The sequence below is a fragment of the Curcuma longa genome, chromosome 1 (genome assembly GCF_044706935.1).
Source record: "Curcuma longa cultivar G26 ecotype Majalengka, Jawa Barat chromosome 1, ITB_CL_G26_1.1, whole genome shotgun sequence".
NCBI lineage: Eukaryota > Viridiplantae > Streptophyta > Magnoliopsida > Zingiberales > Zingiberaceae > Curcuma > Curcuma longa.
This window is the reverse complement of record NC_133861.1, coordinates 8,911,248-8,929,024: the sequence shown is the minus strand read 5'-3', so window position 1 is coordinate 8,929,024 and position 17,777 is coordinate 8,911,248. Positions and strand designations below refer to the sequence as shown.

The 17,777-nt window shown below is 35.5% G+C and overlaps 3 protein-coding genes and 1 non-coding gene across 4 annotated transcripts in view; 3 read left to right on the top strand and 1 right to left on the bottom strand.

Moving 5' to 3' along the window:
* LOC141823726 (protein trichome berefringence-like 7) overlaps nt 1–1,082 on the bottom strand; it is a 1,207-nt gene extending 125 nt beyond the window's left edge. The window contains exon 1 of the mRNA XM_074710981.1: nt 13–1,082. Coding sequence (XP_074567082.1) covers nt 13–664 — 652 coding nt within the window. The 5' untranslated portion in view covers nt 665–1,082. The remainder of the gene's footprint in view (nt 1–12) is intronic.
* A 6,861-nt stretch (nt 1,083–7,943) lies between these two features.
* LOC141821856 (alcohol dehydrogenase 3-like) lies at nt 7,944–11,272 on the top strand. The gene is made up of 10 exons (XM_074709233.1): nt 7,944–8,265; nt 8,447–8,583; nt 8,698–8,744; nt 9,567–9,892; nt 9,993–10,075; nt 10,167–10,242; nt 10,396–10,457; nt 10,542–10,637; nt 10,718–10,879; nt 10,971–11,272. The coding sequence occupies exons 1-10, from the start codon at nt 8,229–8,231 to the stop codon at nt 11,085–11,087; spliced, it is 1,143 nt and encodes a 380-aa protein (XP_074565334.1). The 5' UTR covers nt 7,944–8,228; the 3' UTR covers nt 11,088–11,272.
* A 2,911-nt stretch (nt 11,273–14,183) lies between these two features.
* LOC141822518 (myb-related protein 308-like) lies at nt 14,184–15,314 on the top strand. The gene is made up of 3 exons (XM_074709966.1): nt 14,184–14,362; nt 14,435–14,564; nt 14,649–15,314. Exons 1-3 carry the CDS (start codon nt 14,230–14,232, stop codon nt 15,076–15,078), a joined length of 693 nt encoding a protein of 230 aa, XP_074566067.1. The 5' UTR covers nt 14,184–14,229; the 3' UTR covers nt 15,079–15,314.
* Nucleotides 15,315–16,933: 1,619 nt separating this feature from the next.
* TRNAR-UCU (transfer RNA arginine (anticodon UCU)) lies at nt 16,934–17,006 on the top strand. Its single transcript has one exon. It is a non-coding gene; the product is annotated as a tRNA-Arg (tRNA).
* Nucleotides 17,007–17,777: the final 771 nt, after the last annotated feature.

Below are 17,777 nucleotides of genomic sequence, written 5' to 3'. Positions count from 1 at the left end.
TTGGTGACAAACCCTGCTGCACTAGAAACACCGATCGATAGAATTCCACAGTTAAGTTAAATGTTTGGAACTTAACACCCAAGAATCGAATTGTTTTTGAGATCTTATTTCCATTTACTTCATAAACAGTATTGGGATCCTGCACCCCAGTCATAAGCATGCAGATGAGAGACTCCCACTGAGTACGACTCATCGAGTCTCCTACAAAGACGACTCGTTTCCCTCTGAGTCTTTCCAAGATTTCACGCGCATCAAATTTAGGGATGTCACAATGTCGAGGTTTCCATCTCCATTTAAGATAGTTCATATCCTTTCTCCCATTTGCAATGCAATTAAACCCCCTTTCAGCAAATGGGCATTCTGTGCTATTGTAAAGAGGATAATAAGAACCATCAGGAACCCAGCTACCATCAAAGACATTGCAGTCATCAGATTCATCAAAGAAGCCCGAGATCAATCTTCCACGACCGAAGTATCGAAAAGCATAGAGATAAAACATACATCCAGCAACCAGTATCACCGAGACCAAACAGAAGATCACAGCCAGATTGCTTAAGGATGGGCCTTGTGCTAGCCACCATTTCCGATGAGCCGAAACCCTAGGGCTGCTGACACTCCTAGGCGTAAGCCGAGCCGAAACGCTCCTGCTAAAACTACTGCTCATCGTCGCACTACAGCGGCAACAAAATAGAAATTACCCTCCTTCCAAAGAATCAACTAGTATTCCAAGAGGATCGAATCGACTTCAAAATAAAGAAATCGACCAGTTGCATCCAGGATCGACCAATCTAATCCCGCCAAGAACACGAAACCATTTTTCACCGTCCCGAAGCTTCCAACCCGATGCCACGGGAACAAAGATTCGATTTTGAACGCAGAAGGACCGATATCTTCGATATTCCACAAGATTTACGGAGGGGGGAAAAAGGATTAAGGCGGGAGAGGAACAGAAATCAGACCCGGTGATCCTCGAGGCGCGCCGCCTCTAGCTCTCCATCGCAGTCCTTAGTTCTCGTAAAACGCCCTCCCTAGCGCGAGATCTCTCTTCGGATACGCCGAAAGGGGAGGAATACGGCGAAACGGAGAGGCCGCGCCCCGTGGGAGGCGGTGAAGGTTGGTGGTGGTGGATTTTAAATAGCTGCCGATCAAGGGCGTTTTAGTGAATTTAAAAACTATAAAGGATACTATAATAATAAGTATATGAACGATAAATTTTGGGGGGTAAATTTAATTTATGGCTGAGATCTTTTTTTTCCTCGTATTTTTGTTCTCATATTTGTCGATATTTTTCTCTCTCTTTTAGTCTTTTTTGATAAAAATTATTTTTTAAAAAATAACTAAAATAAATGTGTCTTTTATATTTCCCTCGTAAAATAAATGTTCAAACCCTACAAAGCCTTCTATTATATTTTTTCCCTCCTAAAATTCTTCTTTTCCTTAATTATTATACTATTCTAATTGTTTATAACTAATATATTTCCCCTAAATATTCTTCTTTCCCATAATTCTATATTTTAATATAGGAAGATAGTAGATGGTAAATATGACGTTGAGATATTTTTATTTTTTATGTGGAAAGAATTTTAATTTAAAATTTGATTCTCCATCAATTTTACAGACAAAACGTAAATAAATCAGTAGCTTTCAATTCTTGACTTTTTGATAGAGTCACGACAAAATATGATTCATCCAAAAATAATAATTAATTTTGTAAGATTATATTTAGCTTTGCTTTATTGAGTTATTAATGAAAATGTTATTTTCATTTTTTTTATCTTTGCCAATTCAAATACCAAAGTAAATGATGATATTTCAATATCTTAATCATTATGATTTAACAAATGGATGGAACTTGATTCCTAACTTTAAAATGTTTCTTTACACCCCGAGTTTGACAGGGTGGTGAAAGATACAATCTATTTTTAAATAATTAAAATTTAATTTTCATATGATGTACGTCTAAGGTGATTATATTATTGATGATGTTGAATCATCATATTAAGAATTATCATATTTCTTGAATTTACTTAATAGATAGATGAACTCCATTTCAAAATCAATTAATTCATAAAAATTAGATTTCTGATTAAAAAATATTTTTTTTATAATTTTTTTATTATATTTTATTAGTTGATGTAAAATATGATTACGTGAACGTTAAGTATTTTTCATAGTCAGTTCCATATTTTATTAAAGAAATATAGATTAAGTATCGAGTGACCTGAGAAGGTTTTTTATCGAGATTATCTTCTGCAAAAGGTGGATCCGCCACCTTAGCGGTCTCATACGATCAGTTCCACGACCATTGTAAGGAGGTAAATCGAGAAACTGCAGTTGATCACGACGCAGGAGGGTATTACCTGGCTTCGCAGGATTCAAATCTTTGTCCTCTTCTGCAAGTCTGCTACGTCGTAACCAACTTAACTATGTCTCAGGAGCTATCAAGATTATCGAGACTCAAACTCGTATTCATTTATACAAGTCTGTCACTTGATTATTGAGGGCATTGTATGATTATTAATAGATATTTTTTTCAAAAAAAAAGTTTAAATTATAAAGAATAGTACAAATAATAGGAAAAAATAGACTCAACTTGTTCGATTTAATATTATTTGACTCAATCAATTTAGATATGTTAATAAGTAGCAAAAAAATCAGTAAGGAAATATATTTAAAAAATAGACAAATTATGAACATTTTTAAAAATTTATATATTGCAAATATACTAAAACTTATAATTAATATAAATTTAAATATATACTAAAATATTTCACATTTATATAGATATATATTCTGATCAATTAGAAAAAAAATCAAAATGAATTTCCCCCTCGACAAAAATCATGATGCCTCGTAAGTACGTTGTAGTGGTAAATTTAAATTTCAAATGAAAATAAATATATTAGAGATTGACTTTTGAAAACACAAGTTACTCTCGTACATAAATTAGAAAAAAAATATCTTTAAAATTGGTCTAGAAGAGTTTGAACATTTAGATTATAAAAATATTATTTTTTATTATTATATTCTGAAAATGAGGACGTCTTCCTCAATAATTCCTGTACAATTATTTAATTATTTTTAAATATATTATTTTTCGTCTAAATCTTAAATCGATTGGAGATATTATAGTACCTACAAAATTCTAATTGTTTTATATATTATAATAACTACGATTTCTTAACATTAATTAATGCTAAGAGAATAAGTCTAATTCATATTATATCAATTATGAAACTATAATTGTTTTAACAGTTATATATGGTAGCTATGATTTCATAACTACTACGATGAAATAGTAAGTGAACAAAATTTAATCTGTATTATAACAACTATAAAATCGTAGTTGATATAATTTAAATATTTTTGAACGGATTAAACATTATAACAACTATGAAATTGAAATTGCAATAATATATGTAGTAGCTACAACCACTATCATGCACTCCAATTTATAATTTAGGCATGAGATATAATAATAATATACCGAAAATAATTGAGTAATTGTACATGAATTTTTTAATTGAAAAAAAAATTAAAAATGAATATCCCTTTGATGATGCTAGTTTGATTTTTTACCTTTTTATTTTTTGTAAGGGGGATAATTATCACCTAATCAGGTGATAAACACTACCCCTCGTACGTATTGGATCTGATGTAATAAATAATACAGCGTCATAATAATTGAGTCAGAAATTATAATCTATTTTTAATAAATAAGATATGTATTCATTACGATCTATCCGAGCTGATAATAAATTTTAATTAGGGATTTAAAGTTGATTGGGATGAACCTTACATTATTTTTAAAAAAACCTAGCTAAAGCCCGGATAGACAATAGCTCCCTCCGCCCCTACCTCGCCAGGGTAGTAATTCATATGATTATATTTTTAATTACTTAAACTTATCCACTCATACGCAAAATGTGGTTTAGTTTTTCCAGTGGCTGACTCATCAGCTGACAGCTGGCCTATTCAGACAAAACCACCAAGTAGCTGTAGAAGATGGTGTAGGTTGAATTGGTCAAACGCGGTAGTTAGATTCTGTGGCCTTTAGTCAGATTCTGTCGGCTTTCTCGTGATCTATCTCTTTATTTATCCTTAAAATAGTGTTTGAAAACATAAAGCATCGAACTTACCTCGCTAGTTTTGGTTGCTGATTAAAAATTATGATAATTAATTTGTAAGTTAGAAGGTTTGACAGCTAAGTTGTTCGGTTAGGCAAGGTAAATTTAATAAGTCAAAAAATAAAAAGATAATTTATTCATTCTCAAAGGCAAGCTACTGGCCTTGGCCTCTATAAGACGGGAAGATAACACACCTTCTGTCATTTATTCTAGATAAAGATAATTCATAGATTCCCCCCCCCCCCCCCGTAGACTAATTGTTTTTTTTAAAATAGATTGTAGAAAATAGCACAAATAAAGATGATTATTTTTTTGTCCGTGATTCAATTTGCATGTTCAAAATTAATTAAATATTATTATGAGTTTAAACTTTGTGTATGTGAGTAATTTTGATTATTATTTTTAATTTAAATGTATTATAATAATATTAGAATAAAGATATTTTTAAATAAAAATAGTTTTTATATTTTTTTAAAAAATAGGGCGTCTTGATGGTGATAAAAATAAGGTATCCTTTTAACTTGTATTCAATATAAAAATATAAATAGTAAAAAAAAGTTTTTCTACTACTCTAATAATTTCTTCCTTTTCTTAAAGAGCTGAAATATAAATGTAGTTTAAAATATTTTTGAGATATATATATTTTTTATTCACTTCTTTCCTTAAAAAAGGAAGAATGGTATTGAAAAAATTGACATTCTTAATTCTTAGAATCATCAAACCAGCAACCTTCATCATATTTTAGAAAATATTCTTATCCCAATATTAATATAGTGGCCATCGAGCTACTTCATAATTACTATAATATATTAATTTTTTAAAGTTATTAAATATAGAATATTTTTATGGACAAAAATCAAAATAGATGTTTTCAATTAAGAGAAACATCAAATGAGTCTTTTTTCAAAACAAATCCCATCAATCAATTCAATATTATTAAGTGGACATCAATCAATTCAATATAATACATTTTTATATAAAATATATTTATTTTATGTAATTAAATTATAATTTAAGACGTCGTTGCTAGAGATCTAAGACATCCCGGACACAAGCACATATACTCACCACTGTTCTACAACGCCTTTTGTTTATAAAATTAATATAATTATATATATACTATATTTATATTTATTTAATTCAAGTCAATTTTAAAACACCGTTGATGGAGAACGAATGTAATTCTCAGCGATCAAAGACATAGACACTCACCACTGTACCCTAATGACCCATCAATCAATTCAATATTATTGTCGAAGCTACTAGTACTATGACGTATATAAGTTACCTAATAGCTGTTACAACGTGTAAAAACTATTAATGTTGCTATAATATATTTAGAGTGAGTTTAAGATTTAGTATTTAGGGTTTACACCAAGTAAAAGCTAATAGATAGTTGTTATAATATGCATAAACTATTTAGTAGCTATTGCAACGTGTTTACAGTGAATTTAGAATTTAAGATTTAGAGTTGTAGTAGCTACGTAATGACTTCTATAACTATTTAAAGTGATTTTGATAAAATTTAAATAATTTTGATCAAGTTGATAAATAATATTTTGATATAATATTATTCAAAGTTTTTAAATCTTAAACTCATCTTAAATATTGTAGCTGATGGATAACTTTTATATATTGTAGTAGCTACTGGATAATTTCTATACAATGTAAATCATAAATCATAAACTCTTCCTAAACATATTGTAGTAGTTATTGAGTAATTCTAACACGTTGTAGTAGTTACTAGTTTCTACATATTATAGTAACTATTGGATAAGTACACTCTAAATCTAAACTTATCCTAAACATGATATAGTAATTATTAGATAGCTTCGACATATTGTAGCAACTTTTAGGTTTATACTGTATAAATCTTAAATTCATTATAAACATAACTACTACAATAATATCGGATCAAAAGATATTTTTAGGATAGCATCATGGAGTGCCTATTTTATTTTAACTGAAAATGAGAGGGTCATATGACAAATGACGGACGCCCATTTAATTTTTATTTTATTTAATTATAATTTATAAATTTTATTTAAATTTTATTATTTTTTAAAAAAAAACTAAAATTATTATACCAAATTAGTATAATAATATAATAATTATTTAATGGCCGCTAATCATTAGACTGCTAAATTATTGCTATTCTAGCTGTAGGAGTCATTGATATAATAATTGTTTCGGCCAATTCGCTGTGGATGGTTTAACTACCGGTTTAGAACTGCGGACGTGCATGCTCCTCGAAGAGAATCACCTGGGGAGATGAGGGGACCTGAAAAACACTAAAGAAGAGGGTTAGAATGGCGTCGGGGGACCCCGACAAGCCACTCCGACGCTCAAGTTAGAATGGAGACATAAGGAAAGAAATAACAGGCGAGTATAAAAAATAGAGAGAGAGAGGAGGACATCTTTTTCTTTATACCTGCGGGGTTTATATAGTATCAGGCGGAGCGTCATCTATGGAGATCGGCGCATGTGATTGGCTATTGATGCGCTATTAATGTGGTAAAGATAATTTTTGAGGGTTTTCGAATATCCAATGGTTTAGATTTGCTGATCTTCATCTGACGGTCTTGTGCATTAATGTGCATGATTTTAGGGGGTCAACTTTGGGGACTTGATCGTCATCCTTTTTTTCCTTTTGGATGGGTGATAACTGTTGGTGCCCTAGTTAGTTTTGATGTGATCGACCAGGTTAAGTTAGGTCCTGTGTTTTGCTAATCCCTCTGCTAAGAGCGCAGGAGCTTAGGTACAGAGGAAGTCGAGCGTAAGACGTAGCGGACGAGAAGGATTGTGCGGGGAAGTGAGCCGACGGGCTCGGTGCAATCCGAGGGACGCAGAAGCTATGGAAGAGTACGCCGGTGGAGCGAGAAGGACGTGTGCGACGTCCGAAGGACGAGAAGCCGGGAGGAAGCACGCTCGAAGGGCGAAAGGCCGGAGTCGGGTTCGGGTGAGCCTAACTCCGGTTGGCCAGAAATCACCCAACCGACGATTCTACCAAAAGTCAACAAAAGTCAATCTGTTGACTTTGACCGTTGACTTTGACAAGAGAAAAGACTTTGACTTGGACATGGCGTTTGAAGAGAAAAAGGGGAGAAAATATAATTAAGTTTTTATCTTTTATTATACAAAGGATAAATACTTAATTATTACTAAGGATAATTATCTTTATCTTTTATTAAAGATAAAGTTTATCTTTATTTAATCAATGGTGATAATCAAAGCCTATCTCTGATCAATGGTTAGGATTGCATCAACAGATCAACGGCCAAGAGAAAGTTCATCTATGATCAACGATTTAGGTTTATTCTCTTGGCTATAAATAGACTTAGAGTTTTAGAGTATAAATATTCATTAAATTATAATCTCTCTTTCTCTCTAAGTTTTTGAGTTCTCAGTTGTAAGGCTTCTCCGCCATAAGGAGTATTCATTAGTTGAGCATCATTGTCTTGGAAGCAACGATCTGTTGCAACCAAGTTTTTTTTTTAAGAGACGAGTACATTCCGCTTCAATTTTCTAACCGTCTATTCAACCCCCCTTCTAGCCGGTCAACTCGATTCTACAATAACTAGCCGGATCAATAATTTTAATAACTATGTTATAATAGTTTGTTTTAGAACAGTCTAGCAACTCATGAAAATAAATGTATTTTTTTCTTTTTTTAAAACGCTGTTTTGACAATTTATAAGTCGAGAAGCCCTTTCATTTTTGCCTATTGCTATTTTATTATTTAATCATTAACCAAGGAATCCTGTGTTCTCTTCTCTCTGGTTTCTGGTTTTCTTCGTTGGTCACAGGAAGCATCCCTTTCGCCCACAGACCTTTCATCCCTTCCGCCATGAGCAAACCATGTTTCGGCTTTAGCGGCGAGGGAGAAGTCGACACAGCGTCTGGTTTCATGCATCAGCCGTTGATTTGGGACCTTAAAAAAGGAATCGTCTAGTGATGTGCTCTTACTTTTGCACTATAAATGCTTGCGAGCATCTCCATCTTCATCTCATCCCAGGAGTGGAAGAAAAAAAAGCCCTGTAAAGTGCTCTTGAAAGGAGAGCGTGTGTGAAGGAATAGTGTGAGTTTTCAAGTGTCTGAGAAATGTCGAGCACCGCTGGTCAAGTCATCAGATGCAGAGGTTTGTTTTCTAATGCAAATCACTTCTCCAACTCCTTTTTTTTTTTTTTAATCCTATTCCCCCTTTTCCCCAACCCCGCACAAAACGATGATTTATAGTCAAGATGAATTCTTTTTTCGTTAGAATCGAAGAATTGTTATGTGCTTTACTGAACAAAGATGGATTTTTTTTTCTTGGATAGCTGCTGTATCATGGGAGGCAGGGAAACCATTGACGATAGAAGAGGTGGAGGTAGCACCTCCTCAGGCGATGGAAGTTAGAATTAAGATCCTCTTCACTTCACTCTGCCACACTGATGTTTACTTTTGGGAAGCTAAAGTAAGTTTTTTTGTTTTATGTTCTTTGTAGATGTTATTCTAGTATATGAACTATCAATACAATCTAGTTCTTGGAGACCGTATGTTTAATAGTTTTGGTGTTGCCTTTTTATAGGGACAAAACCCGCTGTTTCCTCGGATCTTTGGCCATGAAGCTGCAGGGTACTAAATCTCGGTCCCTTCCTTCCTTGTAGCTACTTCGTTCCTTAAATTTCAGTAATTCATTTTCACAGTCAAAACCCAAAAAGAAAAAAGAAAACGTTTGCTAATTCTCTACTTCTTGATTCCATTTCAACAAGTTTTCTGCATGTTAGACTTTAAGTTATTGAAATTGTTTACTTGATCTCTTGATTGCATCATGTTGCTTCAAGCAAGGTAAAATTAGCTTATGTATTCCTAGATTGTAGTGTATTTATGTGTTTGCAACTGCTCCTGCTTTATCGTCACCAAAAGCCATGCCATGTTGTCCCAACTATTTAGGGGCTTCATGAACTTTTCGATTTCACTGTTTCTGCTTTATCATCTTGATCAAATCATGTCATGTTTGTTCCAACTATCTGGACCTTCATGAACTTCTCGAGTCCACCGTTTCTTTTGTACCAAGCGTATGCCATGTTTGTCCTGACAATTTGGGGCTTCATGAACCTTTCGTCTTCACTGATTCTGCTTTATCATTATCATAGAGCCATGCCATGCTCGTCCGACTATAGTCGGGGCTTCATGGGCTTTTGGACTTCACTATTTCTGCTTCATCATCATCATCAAGTCATGCTTTATCCCAACTATCTGGGGTTTTATGAACTTTTCTACTTATCAAAATGTGTTGCAAACTTTGTATTACATTAATATCGAGCATAGGTCACTGTAAAAAAAAATATGAGTTCTTCATTGCATTAGCTATGTTTATCTCTTGCTAATGAGAAAGCCTCGAGACCTTAGGGTGGGGTATATCTACTAATTTGAATTCATAATTTTGTTCATTAGGATTGTAGAGAGTGTTGGAGAAGGCGTGACTGATTTGGCACCAGGAGACCATGTCCTCCCTGTCTTCACTGGAGAATGCAAGGAGTGTGCCCATTGCTTATCTTCAGACAGCAATATGTGCAGTCTCCTAAGGATAAATACTGACAGGGGAGTGATGCTCGCTGATGGTCAATCACGATTCTCAATCAATGGCCAGCCCATTCATCATTTCCTCGGAACATCAACGTTCAGTGAATACACCGTAGTTCACTCAGGTTGCGTTGCAAAGATCAATCCTTTGGCTCCTCTGGACAAAGTTTGTATTCTTAGCTGTGGCTTCTGCACAGGTGAGGCCAATTTCATGTCTAGTTTTCAAAATTCAGTGAGTTAAGATAAACCATATGACAAATGTGATTGCTCTTAATGAATTTTCATCTATTTTTTCAGGATTTGGTGCAACTGTTAACGTTGCTAAACCACCCAAGGGATCGACTGTGGCTATTTTCGGGTTGGGTGCTGTTGGCCTTTCAGTGAGTTTCTTTTTATGCGGCTCGAGTTTGATAAAATTTAAATTGCTTCTACTAAAAATTGGCAAATGCCTCTACATCTTGCTAATGTTAGGCTGCTGAAGGTGCTAGAGTTTCAGGGGCTTCAAGGATAATTGGGGTCGATATCAACCCCAACAGATTTGAAGAAGGTAAACTAACAAAATTTAGAATGTTGGAACTTGTTCATCTACATCTTATAAATTTATCATATTGTTGCTGCTACAATGTGAATGATCTGGCCATGCTCTTCAACTGCTAAAAATGATGTTATTCCACACTAATGGATTGTTTTTCTTGATCAGCCAAGAAATTTGGAGTCAATGAGTTTGTGAACCCCAAAGATTATGACAGGCCTGTTCAAGAGGTTTGTAGCATGGTCGATGTATTAGGATCTATTTCTACTATCCTTACAAATCTAAATAACTCACCTCACATTCTATTCTTTTAGGTGATTGCTGAAATGACTGATGGTGGAGTGGATCGAAGTGTCGAATGCACTGGAAACATTGACGCGATGATATCTGCTTTCGAATGCGTTCATGATGTAATGATCTGCTTCGAGCCTCAGGTCCCTAAAACTGATACTTAAAGAGTATCTTAACATTATTGCTGTTGATTTCACAGGGATGGGGTGTTGCTGTGCTGGTTGGGGTGCCTCATAAGGATGCTGTTTTCAAGACTCATCCTGTTAATTTCTTGAATGAGAGAACCCTTAAGGGAACTTTCTATGGCCACTATAAACCAAGAACTGATCTCCCCGGTGTAGTCGACAAGTACTTGAACAAGGTAGACATACACACTTCAGCTTATTTTACATCCAAATAGTTAATTTCTAATATAAATAATTCACAAATATATATAATTCTTTTCTCTTCAGGAGATTGAGTTGGAGAAATTTATCACACATGAAGTTAGCTTTACTGACATCAACAAGGCATTTGACTACATGCTGCAAGGGGCCAGCCTGAGGTGCATCATCCGCATGGTTGATTAAGAAAAGAGAGGCCCAAGAAACTACGCATAGATCAGTTCGAATGATCTTTAGAGTTTTCTGAATAAATCAGTGGATTGGAATGCCCATTGACTTTTATAAATCTTGTTTTGATTTCTCGTTCTCTTCTTGTGTGGTCCTTGTCATTGTACAAACCTTTGTTGAATGCAAATTTTACTTTATAATAATTATTTGTCCACTTTTATTCTGCACTTCAATGGGGATTTTTTTTTCCATACAAATTTGTCCTTAAAAAAAAACAGAGCGAGGATTGACTTTCTTGTATGCTTGGCACATCCTCCGTTTATACACATTCAGCTAGCCGCATTGCATCTCTCTCCTTTGTTTTTGATACCAAATCCAATTCAAGCAAACTCTTTTTTTCATTGCCTTCATCATAGGCACGGACTCGACATTCTGATTTCTACGGGAATAAAAAGAGGTCATTTAAATCCTTTCCCTTGGAGTTGTTCTATAGGATCAGAGGATTTCTTTCGCCCAGTATCCTCTAACGTGTTCTAGTTTAATCTTGAGACTTTGGATTAGTTCTCTGTTTATCACTTTTTCTCTGATTATTTTGTGATTTTCGGGATTAAAGTGTCTCTTCTTCTATTTGAAGGGTATCTCTTGAGATGACCAAATGAAAACATCTTGATTTGGGCGAGACATAGAATTGACTGGGTCGGCCTTTAGCAAGGTCAAACTTGATTTGGGCAATAACATACTGTTGAACTCCCTGAAAGAATCAATGGAATTTGGCTTCAACCTGCTAAATCATCTTTGTGCTGGCCTGCCAAAGTTGTCATAAAAACCTTGCAGTCAGTATATTGATATAAAAGGGAGGTATTCTTTTTCTGCAAAAAATGTGGAATTCGCCATCTTAATGGCCCCACGATCATTTGTAAGGAGGTAAATCGAGAAACTGCAGTTGGTCACGACGCAGGAGGGTGTTTGCCAGGATTCGAACCCTTGCCCTCTTGTGCAACTCTGTTGCGTCGTAACAAACTCAGCTATGCCCCGGGAGCAAAAGGGCGGTAGTACACAAGTGATCCTCCATGTTCGAGGATATATCCTATGTATTCTTTAATTTGCAATGGTCGGAAATGATTTTAGCCAAAATCTCTTGTGAAAATAGAATGTCTTGCCTAGTCGTTATTTCTTTTCCCTAAATAAAGGGGTCTTTTCTCTTCTGGTGTGTCTTTCAAGTAACTTTCCGACCATTGACTCCTGGGGCTTCTCTTTTTGCGGGGTTGATATTCCCCTTAGTGTCTTTGGAGGGAGAATATAACGTATAGATTGTCACCATAGAATCTCCTCAACTATATCAGTGACAATTCTACTCAAGTCCTCAACGGTCAAAAGAGTCGAGCAGGGCAGTTCAACCTCTCTCATTTGAGGCAGATCTTTGCGCTCCTTGACTTCTTGGTACATCTCTTATCTCTACGTCTCAATTCAGATTTTTCACAAATGATATAATTTGATCCGGTTTGAGATCAAGAGATAGATTAACTGAGATAAGTCAACAGTGGTTAACATGGACTTTGATTGGCTTTTTGCTGAATCAGCTTCTTATGGGTTAGCTTTTGGCGATGTTGGTCCTTTGCAAGGTCCTTTGCAAGATTAGTCTTCAACGAGGTTGACTTCTACTGTGTTTGTTTATGGCGAGGTCAACCCGAGGTCGGCTTCTGACATGGTTGACCTTCTGTGAGGTCGGCTTCTAACAAGGTCGACCTTCAATGAGGTTGGCCTTTCGCGAGGTATGTTTCTGACGGAGTTAGCTTTCGGCGAAGTTAGTCTTTCGCGAGGTTGGCTTCTAACACAATCGACCTTCAACGAGGTCAACTTTTGATGGGGTCGACTTTCAACAAGGTCAAATTTGAATGAGACAGAAGTTGTCTTTTGGTAAACTTCTCTAAGAAGGATTAATAGGAGATTAGAAGGGGTCATGGCATATTTTGATATGACCTCTTCGATATTCAAGTCAATATTGAAATGCTAGAAATAGAAGAAAAATATGAAATAGAAAGTGAAAAAAGAGTTATAGTAGAGTATATCGTTCAACATGTCTCTTTTGCTGATTTAATCACCTTATATAATGTAGGGAGGGTGAGGGCGCATAGGAATCTTAACGGGTGTCTCGCTAGAACAGCTGCACCTCTCTCTCTTATAACTATCGCGTCTTATTATTACTGGCATCATCATTATTACTTGCTTCTATAAATGATTGTTCTCTTATTACATTATTATATGACATGTCTTCTATCACCGATATAACCCATGTCTGTATTGTAACTGATGTCCTACTCCTACTAGATGCACTCTTTTAGTCGAGTTGATTTGACTTGACCCGACCATCCAAATCGTTTTAGGCCGTGTTCAATTAAGGTTGACTCCCCTCTGTTCTGGCTTGACTTTTGTCCTACTTCAAATTTATATTGATCAAGTCTTGTGCCACGTGGAATCTATATTTCCTACCACATGGCCACATCACCCTAGTTAGCAGTTACATATTTACTATCGTCCATAAGCTTATGTCCTCAATCAGCATTAAATTGATTTGAACTTACCAAAAGTTTCTCCATCGCTCAGCGAGAAATAAATTTTATGATACTTTACCCGTGAAATAAACCATGCATGTTCCTACAAGATTTCATTAGTAACAAAAGTCAACTTCCAACAACCATTGACTTCATGGATCCCACCCTTGGGAAAATCTACTGAGATTCGGTAAATTATAGAGATAAATATAATGGCGGTTTTCCGAAAAATCTAAAAGGCAAATTGAAAAATCAGCAGCACCCAAAAAGGGCCAACGAACTGCACCAAACCGACAGTCGACGCACGAGCCTCAAGAAGTAGCAGTTAAAGCACACCGGCATCCTCCAACGAGCTGCCTGCTAGGTCGGACCGGTTTAAACCGGGAATGAACCGCCTACCATTTCGACCGAAACAGAGTCCTCTGTCTCTGAACCACAGAGCCAGGCGATCCAAATTCCAAACCACCAGTTCCTGCATGCGAACAAGTAGCAGTTGCAGACCACAACCTGCTCCCTCTCGTCCACAATCCCAATCCCAATCCCATATAAGAACTCGCTCCTCTCCTCTCCTCCACTCCCATCCCACTCAAGTCTCCACTCCCACAGCCATGGGAAGGTCTCCCTGTTGCGAGCAAGCTCACACCAACAGAGGAGCCTGGACCAAGGAAGAGGACGAGAGGCTGATCGCTTACATAAACGCTCATGGCGAAGGCTGCTGGAGATCGCTGCCTAAAGCTGCAGGTAATTCATCCGAATCAGGTGGGTTTTTCATGATGCGAGACTTGTGTTCTTACCTGCTGCCAAAAAAATTAGGCCTTTTGCGCTGCGGCAAGAGCTGCCGGCTCCGGTGGATGAACTACCTCCGGCCGGACCTCAAGCGCGGCAACTTCACCGAGGAAGAGGACGAGCTCATCATCAATCTACACGCCTTGATCGGAAACAAGTACGTTTTGTTGTTCAAAATTTGATTTTGATTCTAAATTTTAGTGTTTAATGGATTAATTAGTTGGACGCTCTGTCTTCGTAGATGGTCGGTGATCGCAGGGCGGTTGCCGGGGAGGACGGACAACGAGATCAAGAACTATTGGAACACGCACATCAAGCGCAAGCTCACGGCCCGGGGGATCGACCCGCAGACGCACCGGCCAATCGCCGGCGGCTGCGTGCGGACGGCGGAGGACGAAGCCGTCGCCTCGTCCAACGACATCGACGCGGCGGCAGCGGCGGAGGAAGAACAGAGCAGCAGCGTGGATGACGGCGACCTCGACCTCACCATAAGCCTCCGCCTCCCTTCGCGGCCATTCATGACTTCGCGGGAAGTCGCGGCGAGGCCTCCGGCGGCGTCTCCGACCATTTGCTTCTGCTACCACCTCGGGTTTCGCGGCGGCGAGGCGTGCAGTTGCTACCGCGCGAGCTCGAGCGGCCATGTCAGTGGCTACTACGGATTTACGAGATAAGAAAACAAAACAACAAATTTTGGGAGGATCTGCGATCTGAAGTGGAATTTGTTAACCGCGATTTTCTCAGTTTCTGGAGGTTTGGTAGGAAAATTAATCGGTTAATGCAGAGTTTGTCGGGTGTTTAGGACTTTAGGTAGAGATTCGGCCATGGCCGGGGACTTGTCTTCTTCTCACAAAAACTGAGCTCTGTACTTGCTTCTTTCATCTTATCACTAATCATCTTACTAATACTAATTTTGCAGCTTATTGCCAACAAAAGAGAATCCTGTGTTTCCTAAATGATAAGTATTAATTTAAATTCATTCTCGTCGACTTGAAATGCAATAGTTCAGAAAATTAAGGGATAAAATCATCTTAATCACTTTTTTTTCAAAAAAATAAAAATAATACGAGATTAACTTATGAATTGACGGCTTTAATGAAGGTCTTATTCGTCCCGAGATGCAAGTAACCAAGAAAGGAAGAAGGTGATTAAAAATTGTGAAAGAGATTATTTTTTTTCCAAAAGGAAAAAAATAATCCTTTTAAAATAATTGGAGAGATGGAGTGTTCCATGTGTTGTAATCAGTCTAACAACTTGTCAAATGCCAAGAGATTTAGGGCACCAAAAAGTGTTGGCTTCATTGACCTAAATGTCATGTTCACCTTTTTTTATTGCAAAAAGAGACAATGCAAATGTATGGTTAGGAGATCTCACATAAATTGTGTTCTAGAACAATTGAAAATTCTATTTTCAAACTTTGTTTTAAATGCTTTATTTTAAATAATAAATAATGTCATGTCATTCTTCTATTGGAACAATAAATAGCTCCAAGTTTTCACTACTATATATTACTACTGCCTTAGAAAATAGGTAAAACATTACTTTCCATTTATTAGAAATTGCTAATGAATTAGATTTATTTATGAATTGCAAAATTTAATAACTATAGTACATTGGTCCACAAGAAAAACACACCAACATGAGTGGGAAAAGATGATGTTGTAGTTAGAAGTGGGTAGGAAGATGGCACCTAATAATGCAGCATAAATTCTTGGCAAAATAGACATGAATTTTTATGTTCAGAATTTATGGATATTAAGAAATTAAATGATTCGTATAGGTTTGGTTAAAGAGTTGTTGAAGAATTCCAACTCTCTCTGCACATGAGTACCAAACAATTTATGGAATCCATTCTCTTTTCTATCTCATGGGGAAGGTGTAGTACTAAAGTAGTTAGAGACACAATAAAATTAAGAATCAGGTCATTTTGCAACGAATTATATATATATTTAACCTTCAAGTTTGGCTTCTTCTGTCTTAATATCCACTCGTGATCTTGAGTGTACATGATGTTTAAGTGATTGGATAAAACAACTGTCCCCTAAAAGAAATTAGAAGAAAGTTTTGGTTTTTGATGAAATATTGCAGAACAAATCAGAAAAAAGTAGCTAGTCATGGTAGTTATGCTACCTGCTTCCTCTGTCTCCTTCCAGTTTCCGCTACCTTCTTCTCGTCCTTCCCTGATCAGCTCCAGGCAGCCTCATGTGATGCCATTATCAGCTTCATGCCACTAGCTCTGGCACCTTGAACAGTTCGATAAGCATAATTAATAGCGAATGTAGATCAAATGTTGACTCATTCTCTGTCTTTTTTTTCTAGACATATTTCTTGGTGCTCGTTCTTATCTATTTTCCACAAGGGATGACAAAATTTAAATTACAGACTTAAATGGTCGTTTTCGATCAGAATGTACCTGTATAGTGACTTATTAAAACTTTATAAGTAAAAAGTAAAAGAATAAAGAATTTTTGTGTTCCTTTTTATAAATATTATTTATATTTATATTTTGTCCAATGATGTTAACGCAAAGCGCCCGTGGCCTAATGGATAAGGCGTCTGACTTCTAATCAGGCGATTGTGGGTTCGAGTCCCACCGGGCGTGGATTATTTTTTTTTCTAAAACTAATTAAAATTACGATTATTTTTATATATTTTATCAACTAACTTCAGCATTAAGCTACCGCTGGCTTTAAGCAAATAAAAAAGTATTATTTTTATGATTATTATATAGACACAAATTTATAACTTTAAAATCTAAATAAAAAATATAGTAAATATGCTGGTAAAATTCAAAAGGTGTATTTTCAGAAATGTTCTTTTTTATTCTTCATCATACAAAATGTTTCGTCTTATATTTTTAAAATTATCTTCACATGTATTTTAGAAAAGTTTGACCGATTTTCCAATCGGTTAGAACATTAAATATTTTTTAAATAACATATTTAATATATGTGTTAAAATTGCTAGATGATTTTTTTTATAAAAATAATCATATGATAATTTTAGTTAAAATTGCTTTATAATTATTTTATATTTAAATTATTCAAAATTTAAATATGAATATATAAATATATATATATTTGGAGGTCATTGAACTCTAATTATACTTTAAATTAATTAAATGATTAAAAAATAACCATATAATAATTTAGGCAATAGCTACGTGATTTTATTTACTCAAAATTTGAATTTAAATATATAGATGAATTTTAGGAGACCAATAGAGTCCAACTAGACCTTTAAAATGATAGTTTTAGTCAAAAATATTATACTATTATTTTATGTTTAAAATTAAAATTAAAATGTATAGATGTGGTTTATAAAATCAAATTGATTATAAAGTTATTTTGACGTGGTTAACAAATTAAATTTT

Bases quoted from the DNA above. Each gene is read 5' to 3' on its own strand.
- LOC141822518 (XM_074709966.1), top strand. From the start codon at position 14,230: ATGGGAAGGTCTCCCTGTTGCGAGCAAGCTCACACCAACAGAGGAGCC. The intron at 14,363-14,434 runs GTAATTCATCCG...CAAAAAAATTAG, and splicing joins ATCGCTGCCTAAAGCTGCAG to GCCTTTTGCGCTGCGGCAAG. The intron at 14,565-14,648 runs GTACGTTTTGTT...CTGTCTTCGTAG, and splicing joins CACGCCTTGATCGGAAACAA to ATGGTCGGTGATCGCAGGGC.
- LOC141821856 (XM_074709233.1), top strand. From the start codon at position 8,229: ATGTCGAGCACCGCTGGTCAAGTCATCAGATGCAGAG. The intron at 8,745-9,566 runs GTACTAAATCTC...TTTGTTCATTAG, and splicing joins TTTGGCCATGAAGCTGCAGG to GATTGTAGAGAGTGTTGGAG. The intron at 10,638-10,717 runs GTAATGATCTGC...TTGATTTCACAG, and splicing joins CTTTCGAATGCGTTCATGAT to GGATGGGGTGTTGCTGTGCT.